General features: G+C 40.1%; 1 protein-coding gene across 2 annotated transcripts in view; it reads left to right on the top strand.

Annotated features, from left to right (window-relative positions):
* Positions 1-16365, top strand: part of sh3gl2a (SH3 domain containing GRB2 like 2a, endophilin A1) — a 37788-nt gene extending 21423 nt beyond the window's left edge. Inside the window, exons 2-9 of one of the 2 annotated variants that reach the window (XM_006787075.2) lie at positions 6198-6266; positions 6728-6800; positions 7103-7246; positions 7600-7733; positions 7830-7988; positions 8297-8400; positions 8524-8639; positions 13531-16365. In XM_006787075.2, coding sequence (XP_006787138.1) covers positions 6198-6266; positions 6728-6800; positions 7103-7246; positions 7600-7733; positions 7830-7988; positions 8297-8400; positions 8524-8639; positions 13531-13727 — 996 coding nt within the window. In that variant the 3' untranslated portion in view covers positions 13728-16365. Of the gene's footprint in view, positions 1-6197; positions 6267-6727; positions 6801-7102; positions 7247-7599; positions 7734-7829; positions 7989-8296; positions 8401-8523; positions 8640-10282; positions 11991-13530 lie in introns of those variants that run through there. The other variant, XM_087841725.1, reaches the window with a different exon arrangement.
* Positions 16366-24265: the final 7900 nt, after the last annotated feature.

Here is a 24265-nt window from a genome sequence, read left to right as displayed (position 1 = left end):
TCTTTGCTGCAAGCAAAACATTTCAAAAGGCCTCTGTGAGTAAGGCCTATTCAGAGAGAAAAAGAAAAGGCATAAATAAGTGTGAGTGTTAGTGCATTGCATGGCTAATGTGGCTAACATAATCATTAGCTTGATTGTAGATCAAAGCAGCCGATCAGAGGAGCTGCCTCTTATGATCTGTAAGATAACAGCAGTTTTTCCATGATGAATCCATTCTCATCTCTGGAAATACTCTAGTTAGGTGAAAGGTGACACACGGGTAGAGTGTGCAGGTGGAAAGACATATGATCACTAGCTGTGACTGCTAGAAGACCGTTAGTTTGAACTTAAGAAGCTGGGAGGGTAAAGTCCACTTTACGCCCAATCAAACTGACATTTGTACTCTCACATACAGCTCTGCCTGGTAATGTCTTAAAAAGTTCAGGGGGTGGTGCATCTGTGAAAATGGCTCCTGAAAAGGGCAGAAACTCACTTGGATTTGAGCCTAAAGGAACTGAAACAATCGGTTTGAAACACAGACGTTGTAGAATGTAAGATTTTGAGCTGAAGCTTTTAAGATTTCATATTTCAGTGACTGGAATATATTCCCTTTAAACCTGAGCAGGGTTTTAAATATGTTTTTACTTCTGATGTAAAGTGAAGTCATTGCCCCTGTCTATCTAGAAAATCCTCCTCATCTGACAATATCACTCATATCCCTGCCTTTTCTTTTAAAATCTGTATCTTCAATTTAAATTACACCTTAACTGACCGTGCAGGTTAGCTTGTGCAAAAAGACTTGTCAAGGTGAATAAGATCTGCGGATCTTATTCGCCTTGCTCCGGTAATTTGTCTTGCAGCATGAAAAACAGACATCACACTACAAAAAGAAAGTAATTTGGTAAAAATGATGATTAGCATGAACATAATTTAAAACACATAGATGCAAAAGCAAAAGAAAGAGCATGAGACGGTGGGTCCCGATGATTGGATTTGCTTAATTACTTTTCATCAGAGTAAAATCTAGAACCTGAGAACATGAGTAAGGTGACCCATTACATCATCACGCTCGGTTTTACTTTATTAAATCCTGTTATTTCCACCAAAGTCGCTAAGAACGTAGATGCACTGTTAAAACATCGATATGGGAGCGTGTCAGGACAAGCTGTCTGACCGTAGCAGTGACGTAACGGATCTTGAGAAGGGAAGAGCCTTTGGCAAAACCTCTGGGCTACTTTTCTCTCCCTATTTAGCATATTTAATCTAGTCTGATTTGCATTGTGTGGATGGCAGCAAGAGGAGAAAGAAATGGAGGGGGAGCATCTTTTTTTCTGGTTGGAGTCGGTGTTTTTATTTTACCTCTTGTTCTGTGTGGTCTGCTGCTTTTGTGATGTCACTCCACCAATTTTAAATAATCCAACTGTTATGGAGCGGATAACATTTTGTACAGACAGACAGTCCCTAGAAGATTAATCCTAGTAACTTTGATCCATTGATCTTTGTTCTACACCACCATGAGAAAGAAATCTTCTGTTCAAAGTGAAAGGTCGTAAGGTTCAAATGACCTTTGGAGCATCATCGGGTCATAATTTTAATCTCTCAAAAAGAAATTATTGGAGTGATTACTGCAAGGCTGTGTCAGTTCTGCCCTGGAAAACCAAAACGGGCTTTTTACTGCTTGTTAGCGAATTTATGTAGCATATTCATGCTAGCATAGTAATTATGATTTTGTTAATGTGTTGAGACTGTGCCAGACACGACTGGACTGCATTTGTTGGATCATTCTGATGTTTATTATACTGCTTAACTAAACTGACATTTTTTAAGTAACAGGAAGAAATTTATTGATAATTGTGGTAGATCTATTTCTTTGTTTTTACCATCACCTGTTAAAAATACGTAGGGCCTTAGTCATAAAGGCCTGGAGACCAATCATGGGGGGGGAAATGAGTATTCCTCAACTGGGTGCGAGCGGTTCCTGGAGGTTGCTGGCTAAAGCTCCTGGTCAGTGCCCCTGTTAACCACCAGTTGCTAAGGAGAAGTGTTTATTCTGTGACCAGTTGGTGAGTGGTTACTGGCAGCTGCTAGTTTGAAGTTGACTGGATACAGTGCTGCCCAGAAAAACCTCCTTATGATTGCTTTGGTCACTAGCAGGTTGCCACAGTCTCCAGTAGTTGGCATGGAAAAAAGACTCACAAAAAGTTGCTTATTACTGCTGCAACCAGTGCATTTCTAAAAGTACAACATTTATTTTTTAATTAAACTCCCCCCGTTTTCAGATTGTGTCACACTTTATCAAGTTTCACTGCAGTTCGGAGAGTAAAAAGCGAGTCGGCATCTTCCATGCAAACTACTGGCAAGTGTAGAAATTTGCTGGAAACCAAAGCAAACACAAGGAGGTTTCTGGTGTGGCAGCCTCTTTGCAATCTCACCAACTGATTAGGTAATACCCATTTTCCCCTAGCAACCAGGCACGCTAGGGGGTCGCCAATAGGTCTCTAGGTCTAATCACAAGGTCTTTGGGTCTCACCTTGTATCTTGAAGTTGAATGAGTGCATATATGAGCAGGATTTCAGGTCATGTTTTAAAACATGTTTATGGTCCTATGTGAAGCTTAATCACGTGCTATGTAGACAGTAAACGCAGACTGAGAAATGACTTTTCATTGAAGCTCATATTGTTGAAAAAGGAACATTGTTTGCATATTAATAGATTCTTTTCAATTAGGGTCAAGGCAAAAATTATCACACAGTACGGTATATTTATTTATTTATTTAAATTTGAAGTAGTCTATAGAATAAGGCTCTGCAGTGTGGTAAAAAAAAAAATAAACCTGGCAAAAGATATGCAGTGGAAACTGTATCTGTGCTTTGCTTCTCCATCTGTTGCTTCGTGTCCGTGTGCTTGCGTAAATCAGCACTGCATCTCTCTGACATCACAGGTTGCGTGTCACCTACTACGACACTATTGTTATTACCCAGCAGCCAACCGTGCATTTTACAGTTCTGTGAATGGGTCACGTCACACTGCCACCACTGCTGCTCAGTTCACCTTGGTGTCTCCTTTCCCTGCAGGGGGTTGGAAGAGAAGAGTAGGAGGGCTGAGAGACAGTGATGGGTGGAGGAAAAGTGTAGGGTTGGTTGTTGGATGAGTGACTGACTGGAGGGATAAAAAGAAAGTGACATCGCCGTTTACCCCGGGGAGGTTTTAGATTGTCGGTTTCCTGACCATTAGGTGAGGTCGTTGGCATGCGACACATTTACATAATGTGTAGTAAGTCACTGGGAGTAGCTGGATCAATCTTCACTCCCTGTCTCGTGACTGGCTGTGACTTTCTATATATAGTCTCTAACATGAGGGAAAGCCTGCGCACATCTTCCCTCCATCAATGCACTTAAGTGCCGTCTCCTCGTCTTGCAGCCATCAAAGCACAATAGTGACTGACTTTGCTCTCCACTTTCAAAGTGTCTGGGGGGGATTCATCGTACACTGACAGCAGCCAATGGTGTGCTGGGCAGCAGCAAGCACAGCAACGCTGCTCCACTTACTCAAAACAGCCACCAAGAGCTCATTTTTATTCCGTCAGTTTCTCATGCAGATCCCCAAACGCTGCTTCACTTTGTTGTTATTCATCCATTTCTGTTGGCTGTTACTTTCTAGCCTTTAAGTCAAATAAGTCATTAGTTATGGGATACATGCAGGTTCATAGGGAGAAAATTACATAGGGCTGAAATTACATCTAGTTTGCCCCACCCAAAGTCACAAGGCTTGTTCTGTCCTGATGGACAAATAATGTTTACATTCTCACGTAATTTTACAGGTGATGATCTGGTTAAAGGGATTTTTAAAGGACACTGCACATTTCTTTCTTTAACACCAACACAAATAACAGTTTTCATGTTGAATTGATGGAAACAAATTGAAGTGAATGAATTATATAGGTTTTATATTTAATGTGACAAGGCTCTTCTACATTGCAAGTCATTCCTTGTAGTTGTGTACATTATTAAGCTTTATGGGTCACAGCCGCATCCAGAAAAACAGTTGTGTAGATTCAGTGCTAAAGCTGTGTGAGAGAGCATATATACTTTGCTGTATAGTTTAAAGCTGTTTATTATATTCACTGTCTTTACTTGTGTATGAATCCTGAGTGTTAAACAGAATACTGCTTTCTGCTTAACCGTCAGCATGTGCTCAGAGTCAAGCACATGTAGATGTGGGCTCTTATTTTTTTTTAATAATTCTACATAAAACACGGCCTGTCTTTGTTTTCCTTTTGTAATCGGTCAGCTCGCTGCATTCGTGCGTCTGGGAATGCACAGCAATCACATGCACTTGCCTATATATAACACCCCAGGTGTAAAGTAGTTCAGGATGTAATTAGCCGGCCTGTTTGATCGGCAGCTGTGACTCATGAGCGAATGCACGAACTACATATAAATTACTCCAGCTTCTTTTTTTCCCCACATTTGAAAAACACACTCATCCATTTTATTGGATTGTTTTGTTCCTGATCCCTTTCAGTCTTTGATCCTGAGGTCTGGCAGGAGAAAGAATTTGTTGCGTGATTAAGAACAGGAAGTTACACACACCTGATAAGCCAGGCATGGGCAGGTACCTGTCACCAGCTGAAGGAGAATTTCATGCTGAGAGAAAATTAATGACAGGAAATGTATCTGGCTGCTGGATTTCATATGTGTCTGTGTGTGTATGTAGCTGTCAGAATATTGAGCTCTTTCACTAGTGAGATCATAAAAGACTTTGCTACGATGACTCATAAAGCACCAATCCTCAGAAAGTCTTACACTGCACAGGCTTAGCCTTATAAACCTGCCGGCTCTGTCTGTCACAGATCATCCCTCTGCATCACCCCCCACCACCAGCAGGGAAAAACATGTCTCACTTTTGCACGCATAATAAGAGCTAATTCAGCTCCTCGTAGTCCACATCACTAAAGATGTGATCAGCACAGGATACACAAGCGTGGTGGGGTACAGTGTTATTCCCGCTCAAGGAAAGATTTCATCGACTGACCTTAGCTTTCATGATTTCTTCAGTCACGCATCATGACATTCCCTGAAAGCATTTTTCCTCCCTCAGTCCATCCTCTGAGGGCTGTGTCTGGCCTCGTTGTGTCAGACTGCTGCCCCCTCAAGGCGCCCGGATGCATCACAGATCGGTCCCGATGGTGGCAGAGCTGGAAATGTTAGAGAGAGGGGACGGGAGTTATTTCTGGATTTATACCTCGTGCCATGTCTGAGGCTATAAATGCAAACGCTTGCAGCTTGTTGGGCACCCGTACTTATTTTATCTCTATCAGCAGACATAATGAGACATGATGGTGAATTTCGTCAACACTAAACCTGAACTTTAAAAGCAGAAGCTAACCAGAAGCCTTTTTATTCTCATCAGACTTGAAGACTTTTACATGCTCTAAACTGTCCACAGGTATGAGTTTACCTGAGGGACTCCGATATAACCCAAAAAATGTTTTCTCTCAAATTTAGCTAATTTGCTTCTTCTTTTTTTTCATGAAGAACACTTTGCCCCTTGAAATATCAGGAATAAATACATTGTATCTTGCTGCAAGTTATATTGCTGTTTGGCAGCAGTCTCTGGAATACCAGATTCATTTCACTGATGATCACTGAGACTGATATTGCACTCATCGTTGACACCCTGTTTTATGTCTTCAGGGTAACAACTTGTGTTTAGATTTTGTGTCATTTCCACCTGAGGAGGGTCAGAGGGCTGGATCTGTTTAGCATGGGCTAGCAAAGAAATCAAAATGTTTGAAGAGCTTATATCCACATACAGGATGCTCCAGCTGCTGAGAGTGGCAGAACGAAGTCATCTACTGAAACAGATGCAGAACAAGATGAAAAAGGGACGACCGTGTCACCCACTGCGGACAAATTTTCCTCTTTTGCCATTGTCTCATATTAGCAATAAGAGTGCAATCTCAATTATTAATCAGAGTCAAAATAAAAACAAAATAAAATGATGAATCTTCATTTTAAGCTTGCACTTATGAGAAACCCTTTATTATCTGTGCCTGTACTTTGCTCAGGGCTTTTTTCATATTGTTTAGATTCAGTAATTTAACGTCATCACTGAGAATCACAGAAATTTCTTCAACCTCTTGCATTTGCAGCATTTCACCTTTTCACGATTTGCCGGCCTGATAATTCTTTTTTTTTGGTTTGTTTGTTTTGCAGAGAGTGAGCGAGAAGGTCGGAGGAGCAGAAGGAACAAAGCTTGATGATGACTTCACTGAAATGGAAAAGGCACGACTGCACTCACACGTTCACATTATCACCTTGTTGTTCAATAATTTCCAGAAATTATTGCTGTCACTGGATTATCAAAACTTTGTCGGACTAACATGGACCATTTAAAGAGAACATTGGTCAAGAATCCACTGATTTAGTTTTCGTGCACTGACGTTACTGTAAAAACTCTAAAGTTGTGGAGACATGTTTCACACATATTTGCACCATTGCTGAATTTAAACTAAAAAGCTTCAAGAGAAGTGTGCTCGAAAAGGTCTAATACCTTTGGGATGTTGCACCCACTTCACAGCTCCATGTTACACCTGGATATGAGCAGAGCATGGATGTGTGTTAGTACTTGTTTGCGATGTGAGCTATCTGATATCCTCGTGTAATAATGTTGTTGCAGCTTGTCATTTTTTACCTGTAATTTCTTTCTTTGCCTTGTGTATCTCCTTCCACGTTGTGGTGTGCAGAGGGTGGACACCACAGCTCGAGCGGTGATGGACATCATCACAAAGACTACTGAGTATCTGCAGCCAAACCCAGGTAACATGATGGTTATCCCACAAACTTCAGGATTGGTTTTTGGTGTTGCTGGCTGACCTTTACCTGTGTTACCACTTTTCCTGTGTTATTTCATTCACTAATGGTTAATCCAAAATGCTTATTAGCCTTAATTTCTTCTTATATTTTGCAACATTAACCTGCAAATTAAACATCCTGTAAACAATAAACTCATTTTAGCCATTTTAATTACATTTTAGGCTTGTGGATCATGACTGCAGATTTAATTCCTTCAAACGTGAATCCCAGAAGCATTGGATTTCATTAGTTTTCTGTCTCTTTAGCCACAAGAGCAAAGATGAGCATGATGAACTCCATGTCACGCATCCGAGGCCAAGAGAAGGGGCCAGGCTATACCCAGACTGAGGTCATCCTGGGGGAGGCCATGCAGAGGTTTGGCAGGGAGCTCGGAGAGGAGTCAAACTTTGGTGAGCTGCAGCACATTCAAAGCTGGTTACAGAAAGTCTGACAAACACTTTTCTTACAAACTCTGCAAGAACAAAGCAGCATGATTTTATTCCTTCAAGGACGCAGGAAAAAAATATCATGAAAAATGTATGAGTCTGTTTTCCAGCCAAGATCCACAGCAGAGTGCCTTTTTTCACGACTGAACATTAAGATGTTTTTCAAAGAGAAGCACCTGTTTTGAAAATCTGCTGTAGGCTCTAATGAGAGAGTTACACTTAAAATCCCCGTATTTTTCTGCATCATACACTGAAATCAAAACGCGTGTTCACATGTTATGTGGCGACTAAATACAAAACGTGTGTTGTTTTTGTAGGTCTTGCGCTGATTGATGTTGGAGAATCCATGCGTGAGCTTGGAGAGGTTAAGGATGCTCTGGACATGGAGGTGAAGCAGAACTTTGTGGATCCTCTGCAGAACCTTCACGACAAAGATCTCAGGGAGATCCAGGTACTCTGACACTGCGGCATGGTGGGGGTGGGGGACTAATGAAAATCATCTCTGGGTCTGAGATTCATATCACCTGTCTGGTTTTTCTTGTTTCAGCACCACCTGAAGAAACTGGAAGGTCGACGTCTAGACTTTGATTATAAAAAGAAACGTCAGGGCAAAGTGACGGATGACGAAATCAAACAAGCGCTGGAGAAATTCGATGACTCCAAGGAGGTTGCTGAGCAGAGCATGTTCCACCTGTTGGAGAGTGATGTAAGCACTATGCACTTCCCCAAATTCATCAGCACACATGACATATGTGAACCTCTGAACATGTCTGAGAGTGAATCCCAGTTCGATTTTAGATTTTACCTGGTGGGCTTCACATTAAGTCCTCAATCGTTTTGGCCTAAAGAAAAATATAAAAAGATTCTTGAAAGATGAGTTTTTACAGTCAAAAATACAAAATAAGTTCATTGGATTTGTATGAAACTTTGGTGATAAAGGTTTAAAATAGAAACTCGTCAGCCTGTTGTATGGATGTGTAGTAGATCTTGTGCTTCTTCTCTGTGCATCAACAGATTGAACAGGTGAGCCAGCTGGCCGCATTGGTTCACGCTCAGGTGGAGTATCACACCCGAGCTGCCGAGATCCTCACACAGCTGACCAGTAAGATTGATGAACGGTCAGTACTGACATTTCACTCTCCCGCTGGGTCTTCTCATGATTTACATGTTTGAAGTATTATTTAGTAATGCAGCAAAGCCAGAGAAACAGAATCTCTGAGGGATTATTTGGCTTTTTCTAGGATAAAGGATACTTCCACCAAACCAAGGAAAGAGTTTGTCCCAAAACCGCGCACATCTATGGACTTCTCCATCAATTTGAGCCAAAATGGAGGTGTCCACAGTGCTCGCTCTCCAGGTGAGAACTAGAATACAAACTTACTGTTCAGGAAGATGCCCAGAAACTAGTCCTGGTGCTATATGTATACTTTCATCTCAATTTTGAGAATCTCGTGAGTCTAATTTTGTCTTCAAGGATAGTTTCTGGGGTACTTTGAAAAAAAAATTTTTTCCCTTCATTTAACCTTTCTCCATTTTTCATTTTCACTGTAAATTCTCAAATAAAAAACAACAGTAACACAGATAAAACAGATTAACTGATAAAACCTTACTCATACCTTTTGCTGATGAATATTTGACTTTGTTCAAATTTTAGGCCACACATGTGAAAAACAGAGTTTCACAGGACTGCAGCATCATTAGCAAAAAACTATATACAGTACACCTCATGATTCGGCAGCTCATCAACCCACCTTTATTCACAGCTCTCTGAAGGTCCCACAACAGCATTTCAGTTAGGTTCAGGTCTGGACTTTGACTGGGCCATTGCAACACTATGCCGCTATTTTTTCCTTTCTTTTGGAAACCCTTACAAGCAAGCCAGACTTTAGTCCAGTCTTCAGTTGTTCAGTTTTGGGGCCTGCAGAGTCTGAGATGTAGCTCTTGGGGGTTTTCTCTGAGCATCGGCATGAATTCTCTGGGATGTCCACTCCTGGAAAGATTGTGGCATTGTGTTAACAAACACCCGAATGCTCCAGATCAGCAAACTGACAGAACTTCTGCTTTTATAGTGGTGGTGGTCCCGCTTGGTGATGATCAGTTAAGGAAGTACATTTGATTAGTGTCTGACTGCTACTTATCCTCTTAATTCCTATGGAAGCAGTATGTCTGCACTGTATCGCTGCACAATCCTGTGCAAACGTTCTTTTTGCTGCAGTCAAGTCTGATTGTAGACCCTTAAATGTACTTGGCAGCATCGCTCTACATTGGCACCCACCTGCCCTTTCACATGCATGTGTGTAAAAAAGCCTGGGGTGTGTGGAGAGCAAATGTCTCTGCCCTTTCGTGCGCATACATTGAAATTCAAAGGAGGGAGAGCAACAGCAGGCCTTCATCCCCAGGGTACAGATCAGACCAGACATCAGTGTCAAGAATTATGAAATTGATAAGTCAGACAGGAACTGTTCTTGGATTGTGGGCAGAGCTTGACTTTATGACCTGCTTGCAGTAACGCTCTGCTCGATATATTTCACAATAAAAGGCTCCCGGAAAAGAATACATCTTCATCGCTCCCATTTAAGTTATTTACTATGAAATATAATATACGCAGGATTCTGCTTTTAACAGCAAAGAGGCACAGTAACAACATCAAAGAACGCATGAAAAATGGAGTAGATCTGCTATCAAGATAAAAGAAAATATGCACAAAAGCACAAACAGTTCCATATTTTGTAACTATTTAAACCAGCAGTTCAAACAGCAGAAGAACAATATGATTTTTTTTTTTTGCTTTTACATTGCAGCAGCCAATAAAGGAAGCAAAATATATTTGAGAATTTACAGTGCATCTTTTGGTTTCCTAATTTTATCTTTTCCCCTACTGTTTATTTACAGTTTTTAACATGAACTGATCAGAATATTCATCAATCCAGAACAAATGAATCCAACTCTGCACTCTTCTCTTTCCCATTATGATTTTTTTTTTTTTTTTAATTCTTGTAGGTTCGAGGTCTCCAGGTGAGCCAGGTTAAACTTGTGCTTTTTTTTCTACCTTTGTGTGATCATCAGTTCATCATCACCCGTCTTCATTTACACTGGAAACTCAGAACTACTACTTCTTATTTCCTGTACCCCTTCCTTATGTTGTTTCCCTTTTCCGTCTCTGCAGCAAGGTCTCCAGGTGAGACAACAGTGAATCCAGGAGAGATACCACAGTATCTCTTCTTCTTTTTTTGCTTTGTTATACATCTTTTGTTTTTAATTAATATTTTTTTGTGTGAGAGAAACTTGTCAGTTTTAAGTGGATGAAACAAACAGCAGAAAATCACGTGCCGTCCACTTGCCTAACAAAGATTTCTCAACAATGACTTAAAGAATCGCATCGACAGATGAGCATTTGCTGTTTCTGTTTTGTTCTTTTGTGAATTTTCTGACTTATTTTATTTCCCGCCACTCTTTCTTTGTCTGTCTGCTTCTCTCATAGCCTGTAGATAAAAGATGGACGCAGTTTTAGGGTTTCATACTTGCATTTTGTTTTCCCTCTAATGGCCAGCAGGGGGCAACTCTTCGGTTTGCTAAAAGGAGCCCAGTTTTGTAAAATGTATTTCTCACTTTAACCATTTTTCTAATGGCTTTATAGTCAAAGCCTTTAGTTTAAAGTCACTAGCAGGGTCTACTGGGATCGCATCCTGGTTCTCTTGCTTGTTATGTTTTTCAAAACTCAGATGTTGCACAGAGGTTGATGTTGTTAGGGGTTATGTCCATCTTTTGTCTACAGTCTATGGCCTTTCCACCTCTTTTCAAATTGTTGTTTTTCTTCCTGCTCTCTTGTCTACTGACTCGTCATCGCTGTGATCACTGTAATTCCATCAGTTCATCATTTCTCCATCTGAAGATTTGAGTGATAAAATTCTCATCACACACCCTTCTTTTTTTTTCTTTCTCCTTTGCAGCAAGATCTCCAGGTGAGCAAGAGTGACTTGGGAAGAGATGCCGCATCTCGCTATCACTCTTATTTTTATCCTTCCATAAATGGACTTTTGAATAAGTGTATTCTTATCTTTTTATTTATTTTTTTGTTTGTTTGATTGCAGTGCTAACCCCCATTTGTTCTCTTTTTTTGAGCTCTTTTTTTCTTTAAAGAGTAATCTGACATTTTTGGAAATGTTCTTGATTGAGTATTTGCTTAGCCTTACATAAGAACATAGGACACCCCTGTCTGGACACTAAATATAAAGCTATAGCCAACCAACTGACAGACCTGGGTAGCAGCTCATCTTAACAAATTTCACCTGCTGGCACCTGTAAACCTCACTAATATTCTTTTAAGAGAGTTCATATTAATGCTCAGAGCCAGATAAAACAGATTAAATAATAACACCTTCAACAAATGATGTATTCAGATTCAGAAGACTTTATTTATCCCCAAGGGGCAATTAAGAGACTGACCTTGCCGACCATACATACAATACACAAACATCACATTGGGGAGACAGGTCAGGCTAGGTAGCTGGGTGGTCAGCCGCACGAGCAGCAACCCGGAACCAAACAACAATGGAAAATGCACAACATGGGGAAAGACGAGGAGAAAAAAAGAACTCCCCCCCAGACTGAGCTCCAACAGGGAGATCAGTTTAAGAACAGAAAAAAACACCTCAGCACATAACACATGAATCATCACATCTCACAACACAGAAGACATAAGCTTCGAAGGCGTTTGGGGGGGGGGGGTGAGTGTAAATATATCAGGAAAGTGTTTACAGAGGTCAAGCCAGAAACATGTTTTCCCATAAACCTCAATAGGGCTTTTCGCAACCACAGCTATCGCCATCTGGTGGCCTTGCCATAGAATGCAGATAAAAAGGACTTCCGCACTGGCTTCATTCTTCCTGTCACTACCCGATCCGTACCGGAAACCCGATCGGTACCCCGCATGCGCAAATCTTACGTCACTTCCTCTCTTTGCCAACATTGCGACATTCAATATATTTGAACGATACGGTTAGCGCCCAGTTAGCTCTTAGCATTTCTCAGCAGCTCTGCCTCCTTTTCGACTACCGGGACATTTAAACAATGGATAATCCGTATACAAACAAATTCATGCTTTTCTCCTCAACAGAGAGCATCCCCCGATTGAACAACAGCGCCATAAAATAAGAAGAATGGCGCCTAATTACAGAGTTAATAATACAGACTTTGTAATATCTCACGTGTAGATTCATCAGCCAGATTAAGTGTTTACTGACAATTGACAGTGATAGCGGACATCATCATCACTATTCCAATCAATCTTCTCCACACAGACAAGCATAAACACACTCGACTATCACTAAATCAAATTTAACACACATTTGTAATGACACTAATTCAGTTTACAATAGGGTTCATTCGCTTGGTCAGCAGTTGGCAGTATCCTCTTATACTGGGGAGTAAACTGCCATTAAACAAACAGAAGAAGAAGAAAACCCCTGCACATGCGCGGTACAGATCGGGTAGACCCGATTTGTACGGTCCGACTTTGCACATGCGCAGTAAGGATCGGGGAGTCCTGATCCGTAACTATCTTTTTATTTTTCGTTTTTGTCTACATTATATTGAAATGCTTCATTATTGGAAACATGTTAAGAGATACTTATTATTCTTAACATCTTAACAGATACTCTGACCCGTAACTATCGTAAAACGCTTCGACCGGAAGTAGACACCTTTCGCTCATGCGGGGTACCGATCGGGTTTCCGGTACGGATCGGGTAGTGACACTTCCAACCCGTCTGTGGGCCAACTTTCTTCTTTTAATGTGCTGTTGTCAGATTTTAGTGAGCTCATTACTGCCCCCCTGAGGCTGGAGGCTCAAGGCTGTATAACACTCATGTGTATGTTGCACCTGCACAGGGAAACGATGAGCCAGTTACACGATCAAAAACAGATGTTAAGAAATGCCACACAGGCTATAACACAACAACTTTGAATGCTACGCCAAAAAGAGAATACATAAGGACATTTCCTAAAATATTAAACTGCTCTTTGAAACGCTAATTATATTCGCGGCTACTGATGCTTTGTGTCTCTTTTGCTTTGTCTCCTGCTCTCTTTCCCTCTTTTAGCCAGGTCTCCAGGTGAGCCTTTCACAAGCTTTTCTTGTGGTTATTCTGCTTGTAATCAATGTGTGGAGTCTCATCTCCTTCGCCTGCCTCTCCTAACTCTACTTTTATTTGTTTATCTCTCCGACCCGCTCTCTTCCTCTTCTCCAGCCCCCATGGACCAGCCCTGCTGTCGTGCGCTGTACGATTTTGACCCTGAGAACGAAGGTGAGCTAGGCTTCAAGGAGGGTGATATCATCACCCTTACCAATAAGATCGATGACAACTGGTACGAGGGGATGCTGCAGGGCAACTCGGGCTTCTTTCCCATCAACTACGTGGATATCCTGGTGCCGCTGCCCCACTAGGATGTCTCGACTACCAGCAGTGTCCGAAGCTGCGACACGATAAATCCCGGCCTCCAGTTCCTCCTCCAAGTATTCCCAGTAACCTTTTCCTAAACATTCCTACTTATCCACCTGCACTCCGCTTTAAAGGAGTCAAAACGGCAACGAAACAATAACCAATGAAGATGTGAGCGCGACTGATGATAACTTAAAGGAAGCACTCTTAAAGAAAGCGAGGGGAGGGAAAAAAGAAAACAGCATTTATAGTCTTGTTTCCCCCTTATCCCACGAGTCACCTTCAGGCTTCCGTAGTCATTTTATCCGTTTCCGTCCCGGCTTTTGTCTCGCTTTAGGTTGGCTGTCAGTCCGTCACAAGCTTCTCAGCACAGGCTTGCAAAATCACACTCTGTATCTCTGTGTTTCGTGGAAACCTTTGCAGTAGATAGAAACTCTTTTTTTCCTCAATTTACCACTACAAAATAATCAGTCCACATGCTTCATGTTTAAGACTGTAGTTCCAGCATGTTTTCAACTGGTTTCATGTTTTTTAAAAAAAATGTTTAACTGAATATTTTTGTTTTCAATTTTCCTTTTTTTGACAGTCGTTGCCTCTTTTGACAGTTCCGGGTGAAACTATGTTCCTGTCATGTCCTAAAAAAATCAGTTTAAATGAGTTTAGACAAAACTCAAGAGAGTCATCAAGTAACACAGTATTTTAATGTTTTTTTTGTGCATGTGTTGTAACATATTGGTCATATGTTATACCAAAGTTACTTGTAAAACCTGAATGAAAATGAAACTCCAGCAGGAAGGTATCAGAAAGTCTGTTTGATGGGAACAGGTTTAAAGCTTGCAACCTGGAGTTCTTTGTTATTCTATTAGGAGGTGTATGTGACACATACCCGAGCCAGTGATTAGTGAAGTGATGACATGATTTTCTAAAAACAGTGAAGTTTAAATTGTTTTGAAGTGATGTAAAGAAAAACTCCGGTGCGTAAGTCTCAGTCCACCGACATGTATTTTATCAGCAGTGTGAAACATGGTTGATGTGTTGTGATATAATAATGTATAAATCTTAACACCTGAGGAAACCATATAATTGTGCAGCTGAAGAACGCATAGCTCTTCTTTCTGCATCCCTTACTAGTCCAAGTAGTGTTCTGTAGTTTATCTTCTGTAAGCCACCGATGATACTAGGCAGGAGTGTTTTAAGGAAAGAGTCCAATGATAGCGTGTTCCTCTTTTTTTTGTCTTGGTGGAAATTTTATATATCGGTTAAAATTATGCAAACACAAATAGCTTTTTCTTCACGGTTATACAACCGTATAAACCATACCCCTCTCTCCCCTTTTCCACGTCATGCCCAAGCTTAGAAAAACTAGATGTTGTTGTAGATGTCCAATTTTTTTCCAACCTGCGATATGCTCGTATGCAGTATTATGTGAGATCGTTTCCCCATCTTTTGGTGATCTACCGATAACCAAGAACTCATATCGACCCAGTCGGGAGCTGTAGTGCACGTTTTATCACTGAGGTTTTCTTTTCTGCAGAACAGCCTGCGCAGCAGCACTGACTGTTTTTATTCAATTATTTATTTATTTTCACCCATCTTGTGGAAATGTTGCGCGTGTATTTTGGGGGCGGGCGGTGTATTTGGGTTTGCATACTCTTCAAGTTATGCACAGGGATGGGGCTGCAGAGGACCTCTGATGCTGAGGTTTTTAACATCTACTGTCTCTGACAGTGTTCAACGTAAAAACAAACATGGACCAATTCACTATGTTCAGCAGATCTATATGGAAAAGAAAACCTATAAGAATGTTTCACGTATTCGTCTTATAAGACATACTATGCTTATGACAGTGGACCTTTCACACGTTTCTCATACAAAATGTTTGCTTGATTTATATTTATTTATTTCAGTTAATCTGTGCTTGTATGAGAAACATGCACTGGGGGTGGGGTGGACTAAGAGTAAGAAACAGCATAAGACATCTTTATGAGACACAGGATAAATGTAAAACATAAACATTTACTATTTTTTTTCTTTGTGTGGAAAATTACAATAAATGATGCAAAATCAGCCGATAACCCATATTTAGTGTATTCTCTTCTTTTTTTTCTTCCAAAGGGAAGCACGATGTTAACAGATGGTATATTTTGTTGGCTGGAGTCTAGCGATACAGTTTTAAAGAGGTATTTATTCTTTCTTTTTTTTAAAGACGTAACAAATTCTTCCTTCTTTTTGTCGTTCACTTTTTTAACAATCGTGTGTATCTTTGCCCTCAATGAGGACTGTACAGCTTTTTGTGTTTTGTTTTCACCTCGTGTGCGTGTGTGTGTAGTCGCGCATCTACAGTAACGTATCTTATTTTTGTAATTGTGACAGAAGTATACACATACTCTATAGATGTATATATAGTATCTAACCCAGAAGTAATGTGACAGGAGGGATTATGTGCTGCACATGATTGTCTTTGGATTGTTTTTTTTGTTTTTTTTGGGGGGGGGGCTGTCTGTTTTGTTTTGTTTTTCTTCTGTTCTTGTTTTGTTTGTTTCCTGCACTGGATTCTAAAACTGTACGCTTGATGTAAAGAAAAAAAATGTGTAATTCAGTTCAAATCAGTGTAATTTATTCAAATAAATGCCAAGAAATGGTTATCGGCCTGATGATTTTCCCTTCACAAAACAATCTTTTTGTCCACATCTACACTAAACCTAAGCTCAGTGTGGGATCATGTAACACGAGCTATTTTACCTCGCTACACCTCTCTGTTATTGTCAGTACACGGGGAAGCGGGGTGGCGACTTAGCTCTGCAAATAGAAGAAGGTCGATGCATTATTCATTTTCGTGCTGGATTCTTTCATGATGCGCTGTGAGAAGCGCGCGCAGGGGGGGGGTGAATGGCTCAGGTATGAGAATCTTCTTTTGTGTTTTCAAGACGGCTGAAATATTTAAATAACCCTGTTGGTGTAAGGTCATCAAAAGCATGACTGCAGCTTCAAGCATCTTAAAGGCTCCAAAAGATATTATTAAACACACTGCAAGCATGTGTAAGCTGGGATATACAAAGCAAACTTTTTTAACCCATACAAACAAGGAATTATGTTGTAGAGCAGCCGCTATCAGCAGTACTGGAATGTAAGTAAATTTGTTCAAGCTTTCAACTTAACTAAATACTTCAACATCGCACTCTCGTAATAATACTTTTCTCCTGTAATTTAAATGGATATAACTAAATTCATTTAATTTATTTACGTTTTTTACCTATTAAAAACACATAACTGGAGTGTAAATTATACAATGTTACACTTATATTAAGTGGTTAGAAATAGCACTGAGTCTATTTACCATTTCAAATGCTTACACACAGTAATGTAAGCATTACTGGAGCACACACTAGACCTACAACTGTTTATTCATTAAAGCAAATACCTAATCAACCAATCACAAGCAAGCAATCCAATGCATGTAAACATGGTCAAGATGACCTGCTGAAATTCAAGCTGAGGATCAAGAAAGGGGATTTAAGTGACTTCAGCTGCTGCAGTGTTCTGGGTTAAAAATCTTTGTTGACGAAGAAAGGCCAGACTGCTTCGAGTTGACAGGAACTCAAGCCAGGTATGCAGAAGAGCATCTCTGAATGCATACCAAGTTGATTCTTGAAGCAGATGGGCTACAGCAGCAGAAGACCACACAGGTTGCTACTCCTGTCAACTAAGAAGAGCAAACTGAGGGTACAATTCACATGGGATCCCCCAAAACTGACAACAGAAGATTGGGTAAAAAAACTCTCTGGTCTGATGCAAACAACATGACAGCATGGATCAGTGCTTCGGGTGATGTGATGATGGGGGGCATTTTCTCAGCACACTTTGAGCCCGTTTGTACCAACTGAACATCCTCCAAAGGCCAACCTGGCTGTTTTTGCTGACCATGCCAGTCTTCTAATGGGTATCATTATCATTAAATCGAGCAAGATAACAGACCATGTCACAAAGCCCAATCATTTCAAACTGGTGTCCTGAACATGACAGTGAACTCAAAGATGGCTGCCCTTCCTTGAGCCAGTTTCTTCCTGTTAAAAAGAGGTTTTCTTTCCCATAGTCACCAAAGTTCCTGCTCATATAGGCTCATGTGATTGTTGGGGTTTACTCTGTTGTTGAGTTTTTGCCATGAAGAATTAAGTTAATTCAGCTCTGCAGGCAAAAGGGGGTCCGACCCAGTACTAGCAAAGGTGCACCTAATAAAGCGTCTGGTGTAAAGATTTCTTCGACGGAGACCACCGAGTACTTGTTTAAGCACATTTTGCACAGGCTTTTAGGTTTGTAAGGCCTCAATCTATCATGTATTATGACACTGAACAAATAAAAATTGTAGAAAATTGAGTAACAGAAACACAAATGAGATACCAGATGTGCAACTCCATAAAAAAACACCAACAGATCAACTACAAATAAAGAAGCTGTTACCATTTTATTAGTATTATTGTCATGCTGATATATTGTAAGTGATGATGTTAGTGCTGAATGTTCCTTTATAGCATTCACGTGATTTTTGCTGCAGAGTTTCAAAGACAGAACGTGATTTGTCAAAACTGCAGGAAAAAGCCGATTTCCTTCATAGGAAACAAATATTTTATCTTCTTCAATCTCATCAGTGCCACAACAAAAAACGTTTTCTCTGCATTAACATGAGCCAAAATAATCACATCAAACAAAATATGCAATTTGTGGGATTTTTTAATCACCATCAATGCAGTAGTAGTGTGTGTTGTGGTTTAGTGTTCTGTCTGCTTTGAAGCTGTTTCTACAGAATAAACTTTGATGTGCTGCATGAAAGCAAACTTTGTGGTAGATGGAGGGCAATTTAGTTACCCCCTGATGACTGATATCTTTGTAAGAATGAACGATACATATAACCAGTACCTGTCTCCACTTCAACATGTACTTATTTGTGTTTATTTTTTGAGAAATTACCAAAAGTTTTCAAACTTTAAAGTTCTTTTTATGTTCAGATTCACTGTTTGTATAATGTTTCAGGAAATTACCACTGCACAGTGACTGAAACCATATCCTTCATTAACTGCTTGTCAGACTATTATCTTCATTTCCTCAGACTGTATTAGATGTCTGTCTGTACTTGCTAAAGCTGAAGGCGCTGTCCTCTGGTTTATTTATTATTTATTCAGTTTTCGTTAACAATCCAAAACCTTCATTTCACTTACACATGAAAACAGATACCAGATATAGAAAGCTGGCGCTGTTACCTGAAACCAGATGACCCTAAATCACCATTTAGGGTCATCTGCTGGGAGAAAGCATTTTTTCTGTTTATTTCTGTGAACAGGGAAGTAAGTTACAGCATATTTTTTATTTATTGGGACGATCTGGCTCTGCAGCCTGCCCCACGTGTGAAAGAAGGAAGCTGAATATGCAAAACAATCAGATAGGTTGTCTCAGGTTATAACTACACACCAGATAACTCCAGTAAAAACTTTAGGTATCCAACCGTTGTCTCTTACCATGAATCACTTTGGCTACACCCTCTTTTCAAGCAAACAACTTTACCTCTACACCTCAACATGCATGCATACATTAACACACACAGTCTGCTGGACTCGCTTCAGGGACACCTACAGTACTGTCTCAGTGTTTCCTGTCAGCTGTCTGTTGAACAGCATTAGTGCATGTCATTTTCAGTGTCACACACCCTGTGGCCTGTCGCTCTGCTGATCACAGCAAATATAGACACAGCCTTTTCTTTGTTTGACATTGTGCAGGAAAGATAATTCCACAATACACAAACCAAAACATACAGTAATGAGCATTGTCATATGGGTACAGTTGGATATTGTGGATACAGGGCGTATCCTCTTAAATATTGAACCTTGCCAGTTATCTGTCTGACTCCCACTCACTCCGCTGGACTGTCAGACTCACTAGAAGCAAAGCATCCTCTAGTGGTGATAAACCTAAGGTGCTCTGTGAGGCACGTTTCTTAGAGGGGAACTAAAGCTTGCTATCTGGTTCAGTTGTATTTGTTATTTTATATCTGAAGTTTAAAAACAAAAAAAGAAAGGGACAGAGTGGTATGATGTTTATTTGTACTACTTTATAATTTAGGTTTATGGCATGCTTGTGACATTTATGCGACAGCATGAGTTCCTTTCCATGAAACATATTCAGCATATCATACATTTAAAGCCACTCTTCAATCCATTCAGCTTTCTGAAAGGATTATTATTAGCTCCATTTCATATGTATGATAACAATGTGGCAAAGAAGCAAATATAATCTGCCAATCAGGATTATTATAATTTATAATCATTTATATAATCGGTAGTTTAATGAGCACCAGATCCCAGCATTCAAAACTAAAAAGCGCCAAATTTCCAACTGGGAGAAGCTTCTCTTTCCAGAAGAAGTGTCAATGACCACACTGCCCTGGGAGGACAGACCATCCATTTCCCATGAACTGAAGAAAGTAAAATACCAAGATCTAGTTGATGAGGCCCTTGATTTAGGATGGCACGCAGTGTCACTCCCTTTTTAAGTCAGTTACCGTGGTTTCCTGGCATACATCAGTCCACTATTTCCTTAAAAAAATCTTCTTAGAGAGCAAAAAAACTGCAGAGAGCCATTGTGAAGATGACCACAGCACCTGAGAAAACCTCGAGAGGGTTTTGGTTGATGAGAGCTTGCAGGTGGAAGCTTTCTGTAGGTGAAGACTAAACTTTGCTGTAAGCGCCAAAATACTGGTGACCCTGAGATATCTGCAGAAGATAAGATCAAAGTGACTAACACTAGCAGGCCACTACATCCAGATGCTTCAGCAATTTAACCTTGTACCAAAACACTTCTAGTGTTTACTTTACCTTAGTTATAGTTAGGTGTATAAATATTTGGACAGGGACAACTATCCAGTGTTGCCAACTCCTCAGTAAGGAAAATCGCTATTGGTTGTCCTAAAAGTCGCTAGAAGTCGCTAAATGACGTCATCACCTAATTTGCATAATTGGTCATGCTAATGTAATTGTAACCTACGCTGCTGGAGAGAGAAATAACATCGAGGACGAGACATAAAGTGAGCAAAAAACGTCCTAAATGCATTTAGAATTTATTTAGAACTACAAATTAAATTTCTTTTAGCAATTATTGTTTTTTGTAATGTCTTTCACGTCTTTTTTTAGCGACTTTTTTAAGAAAAAAAGTCGCTAGGGGGTCTGAAAACTCGCTAAATATAGCGACAAAGTCGCTAAGTTGGCAACACTGCAACTATCCAAATTTTGGTTCTGTACATTACCACAATGAACTTGAAATGCATCAACATGCAGCTGAAGTGCAGCTTTAATTCACCGGGTTGAAGAAAAACAAAAAACAAATCAAGGAACAGTAATTAGAAAAGTAATTAGACAATACCTGACAATACCTAATACCTGAAGTCTTGAACTCATGGACATCACCAGATGCTGGCTTTCCTCCTTTGTAAACCTCTGCCAGACCTTAACTGCGGCGGCTTCCAGTTGCGGTTTGTTTGTGGGCTTTCTGTCCAAAGTTTAGTCTTCAAACAATGAAATGCATGCTTAAATGCTCTAAGATCAGGTGACTGACTTGACTGTTCAAGAATATTCCACTTCTTTGCTTTATATATATATAATAAACTCCTGGGGTGCCTGGGCTGTATGTTTTGGGTCCATCTGAATTATGAAACAATTAAGTTGACTGCATTCTGCTGGATTTGAGCAGACAGTATGTCTCTGAACGCCTCAGAATTTATTTAGCTGCTTCTGTCCTGTGTCACATCATCAATAAACACTGGTGTCCCAGTGCCAGCGGCAGCCATACACGCTCAAGCCATCACAGTGGCTCTGCCGTGTTTTACAGATGATGTGGTAGGCTTTGGATCATGAGCTCTTGCCATTATTCTGGTAAAGGTTGATCTTGCGTTCATCTGTCCAAAGGATGATTTTCCAGAACTGTGCTGGCTCAGTCTGGCTATGTCAGCTTCTTGATAGTGATGATTTAGCGTGATCCTGATGAGACTGAACACAGGGGTCACATAATAAAATAGTTGCTGGAGCTTGGGCCTCTTCAGAAGGTGTATGGAGAAGAACGGTAGAAGAAGAAGTTGTGCCAGAAACGTCCACTCTATCTTTAATCCGTTTAACATCAAAAACACAGCTCTTTTTAATACTGAAGTGGACGTCTAAACAGGATGTACTTTGTAAGACTGCTGAGCGAGCTTTGCTTAATAACTGTTTTTCATTATTGATTGATCTAACAAATTTCCTTCTTTTTTCTTTCTTTCTCTCTTTCTTTCTTTCTTTCTTTCTTTCTTTATTTATTTATTTATTTATTTATTTTCTTAAGTCATGGAATCTGTACGGAAAAAAATTATAACATATTTAGTTTGCAATTTGAGAAGATGGCAAACATTCCCACATGAGAAGCTGAAACCCAAGGGCAGTAGATTGATTTCAGAAATAGGAGGAGGTCAAAAGGTCAAAAGGTTAAAAAAGAAAGAAAGAAACCCAACTGCCTGGAGACTAACTGCTGAACCTACAGCTGAAAAACATATTCTACCAGCACCAGTGCAAAAAGATTAAACACACATTCTGGTTTGACATGTCCTCAAAAGTAGACTGTATATAAAAGATGGATGTGATACGATGTGCTGGTTTTGCACTCACTCAGTGCTCTGTGTTGGGATTTTTTTTGCTTATTTTTGTTTTTTGTTGCAATATTTAGTTTGCGTTTTTTTACAATATTACATTGTTGAATAGAGTATTAAGAGCTAAACCACAATTCATAAAGATAAACCGTATAAAAGATTCTAAAAGCTTTCTGCATCTGAAAAATGAAGCCAGCGTAGAGGTGCTGTAAATCTGCATTTTTTAGTAGCAACTTGAGGTCATGTGTAGGTCTCTCACCTGACTTCATGCACACACTGCTCAAGAGCTGTCCACCACTGCTACAACAATTGGTTGCTAGAGAATCGCATATTTCCTAATAGGCTGGCAGAGGTTCCCGGAGGTTGTTGAATTTTTGACTGCAACAAAGGTGCTGCACCAAATTTAAAAAGCATGATGCAAACTGGAAATGAAGGTTTGCCTGTGCTCCAGTGCTGGAGCCAACACGTTTCAAAATGCAAAACTTTTACTTAAAGGCATGGGAGTGTGGCGTTCTGACACAACTTCTTTAAACACTTTCCTGAAGGCCTCATTTGCTCATTTTGGGTCATATTTGGGTAAATATTAATGTAAGACCAGTTTCTAAATCTTGGTCATGCTACATTTCAGAAAGGAGGAATAAATGGGCTGATAACCATAAGTTGTTAGCCAGTGAGCATGTGGTTTCACAGTCAGACCTGGGCCACTAATCACATCCAATAGCAAAGCACCAAGATTGCAATGGTAGAAACTCTCATATAAAAGCTTCGGAATGGGACTTTCTAAACCATCGCTGATGGTGTTTGGGTCTGTGTTTTATACTGTCTGTCATCATAATCTGTGCAGGTGCAATCTGCTAATTAGTGCTACTAAAACTACTAAAATACTAGAATTAAACTCACAAGAAACTAAAGCACAAAGTTCTTGAATGAGCTCTATCACTGAGTAAGCTATAGTAGTCGTCAGACCGCTCCATAAAAATACTCCATCAACACAAACATGGCTGAGAAATCCATCTCAGTTACTTTATTTACTGAGGCCTACAAGACAGCTGTCTGTGTCAAAACAAAGCAAAGTCAAAGGCAACCATGCACCTAACTCTGATGACTTATAAAATAAGTCATTAAAGAAAATCAGTGCCAGGCTGCAAACATGCTTTTTAATGCTGTAAAAGAGGGCATTTAAATACTGGGATCTATAGGGATTAACTTACTTTTAGAGCAATCCTCAAATGCCCACTAAGGAAATTAGTTCTTGTGCAGTGGTTCTCTTTATCCTCTGTGGAGTTTCCCCATAAACAAAGGAAAAGATTATCAAAATTGTTGCCACATAATTTCCTGTCTAAATCGCTCATGTGTAAAAAAAATAATAATAATTTTACAAAATTTAAAAAAAACTTCCCACCCTTTTCTCTACCATTTCCCTGAATAATCTGTCAATAAATTAAAACAAAGCCACTCTGAAGCCACAACACTGGTGGTCACAGTACGCGTGGAAAATCCACCTCCAGACAAACAAAAACACAGAGAGTACGCGAGCACGCACTCGTCTTGTCCGGGTAATGTATGTGATGACGCTTCTGTCTCACGCCCAAACACACACACACACACAGACACACACAAACACACACACACTCAAGGTCTGAGGAAAGTGAGTAAGGCGGTGGGGGGGCCAGGGGCAAGCAATCCAGTAAAAAGCATTCCTTTAGACCCTCGCTCATGGTGGGTGGCCTGCTTGGATGCTGTACCACTGAGACGACAGCTTCATTTTGAAAAAAAAAAAAAGAATAGAAATAATCCTTTACAGCCATCGTGTCTCCAGATGTCGTCCTGTGTTACAGACCCTGACACACTTAAGAGGCTCCTGAAAATTTCTAACAACTGATC

This window comes from Neolamprologus brichardi, chromosome 6 (assembly GCF_056152115.1).
Source record: "Neolamprologus brichardi isolate AB-2024 chromosome 6, ASM5615211v1, whole genome shotgun sequence".
NCBI classification, from domain to species: domain Eukaryota; kingdom Metazoa; phylum Chordata; class Actinopteri; order Cichliformes; family Cichlidae; genus Neolamprologus; species Neolamprologus brichardi.
This window is presented reverse-complemented; position numbering and strand designations above follow the sequence as displayed.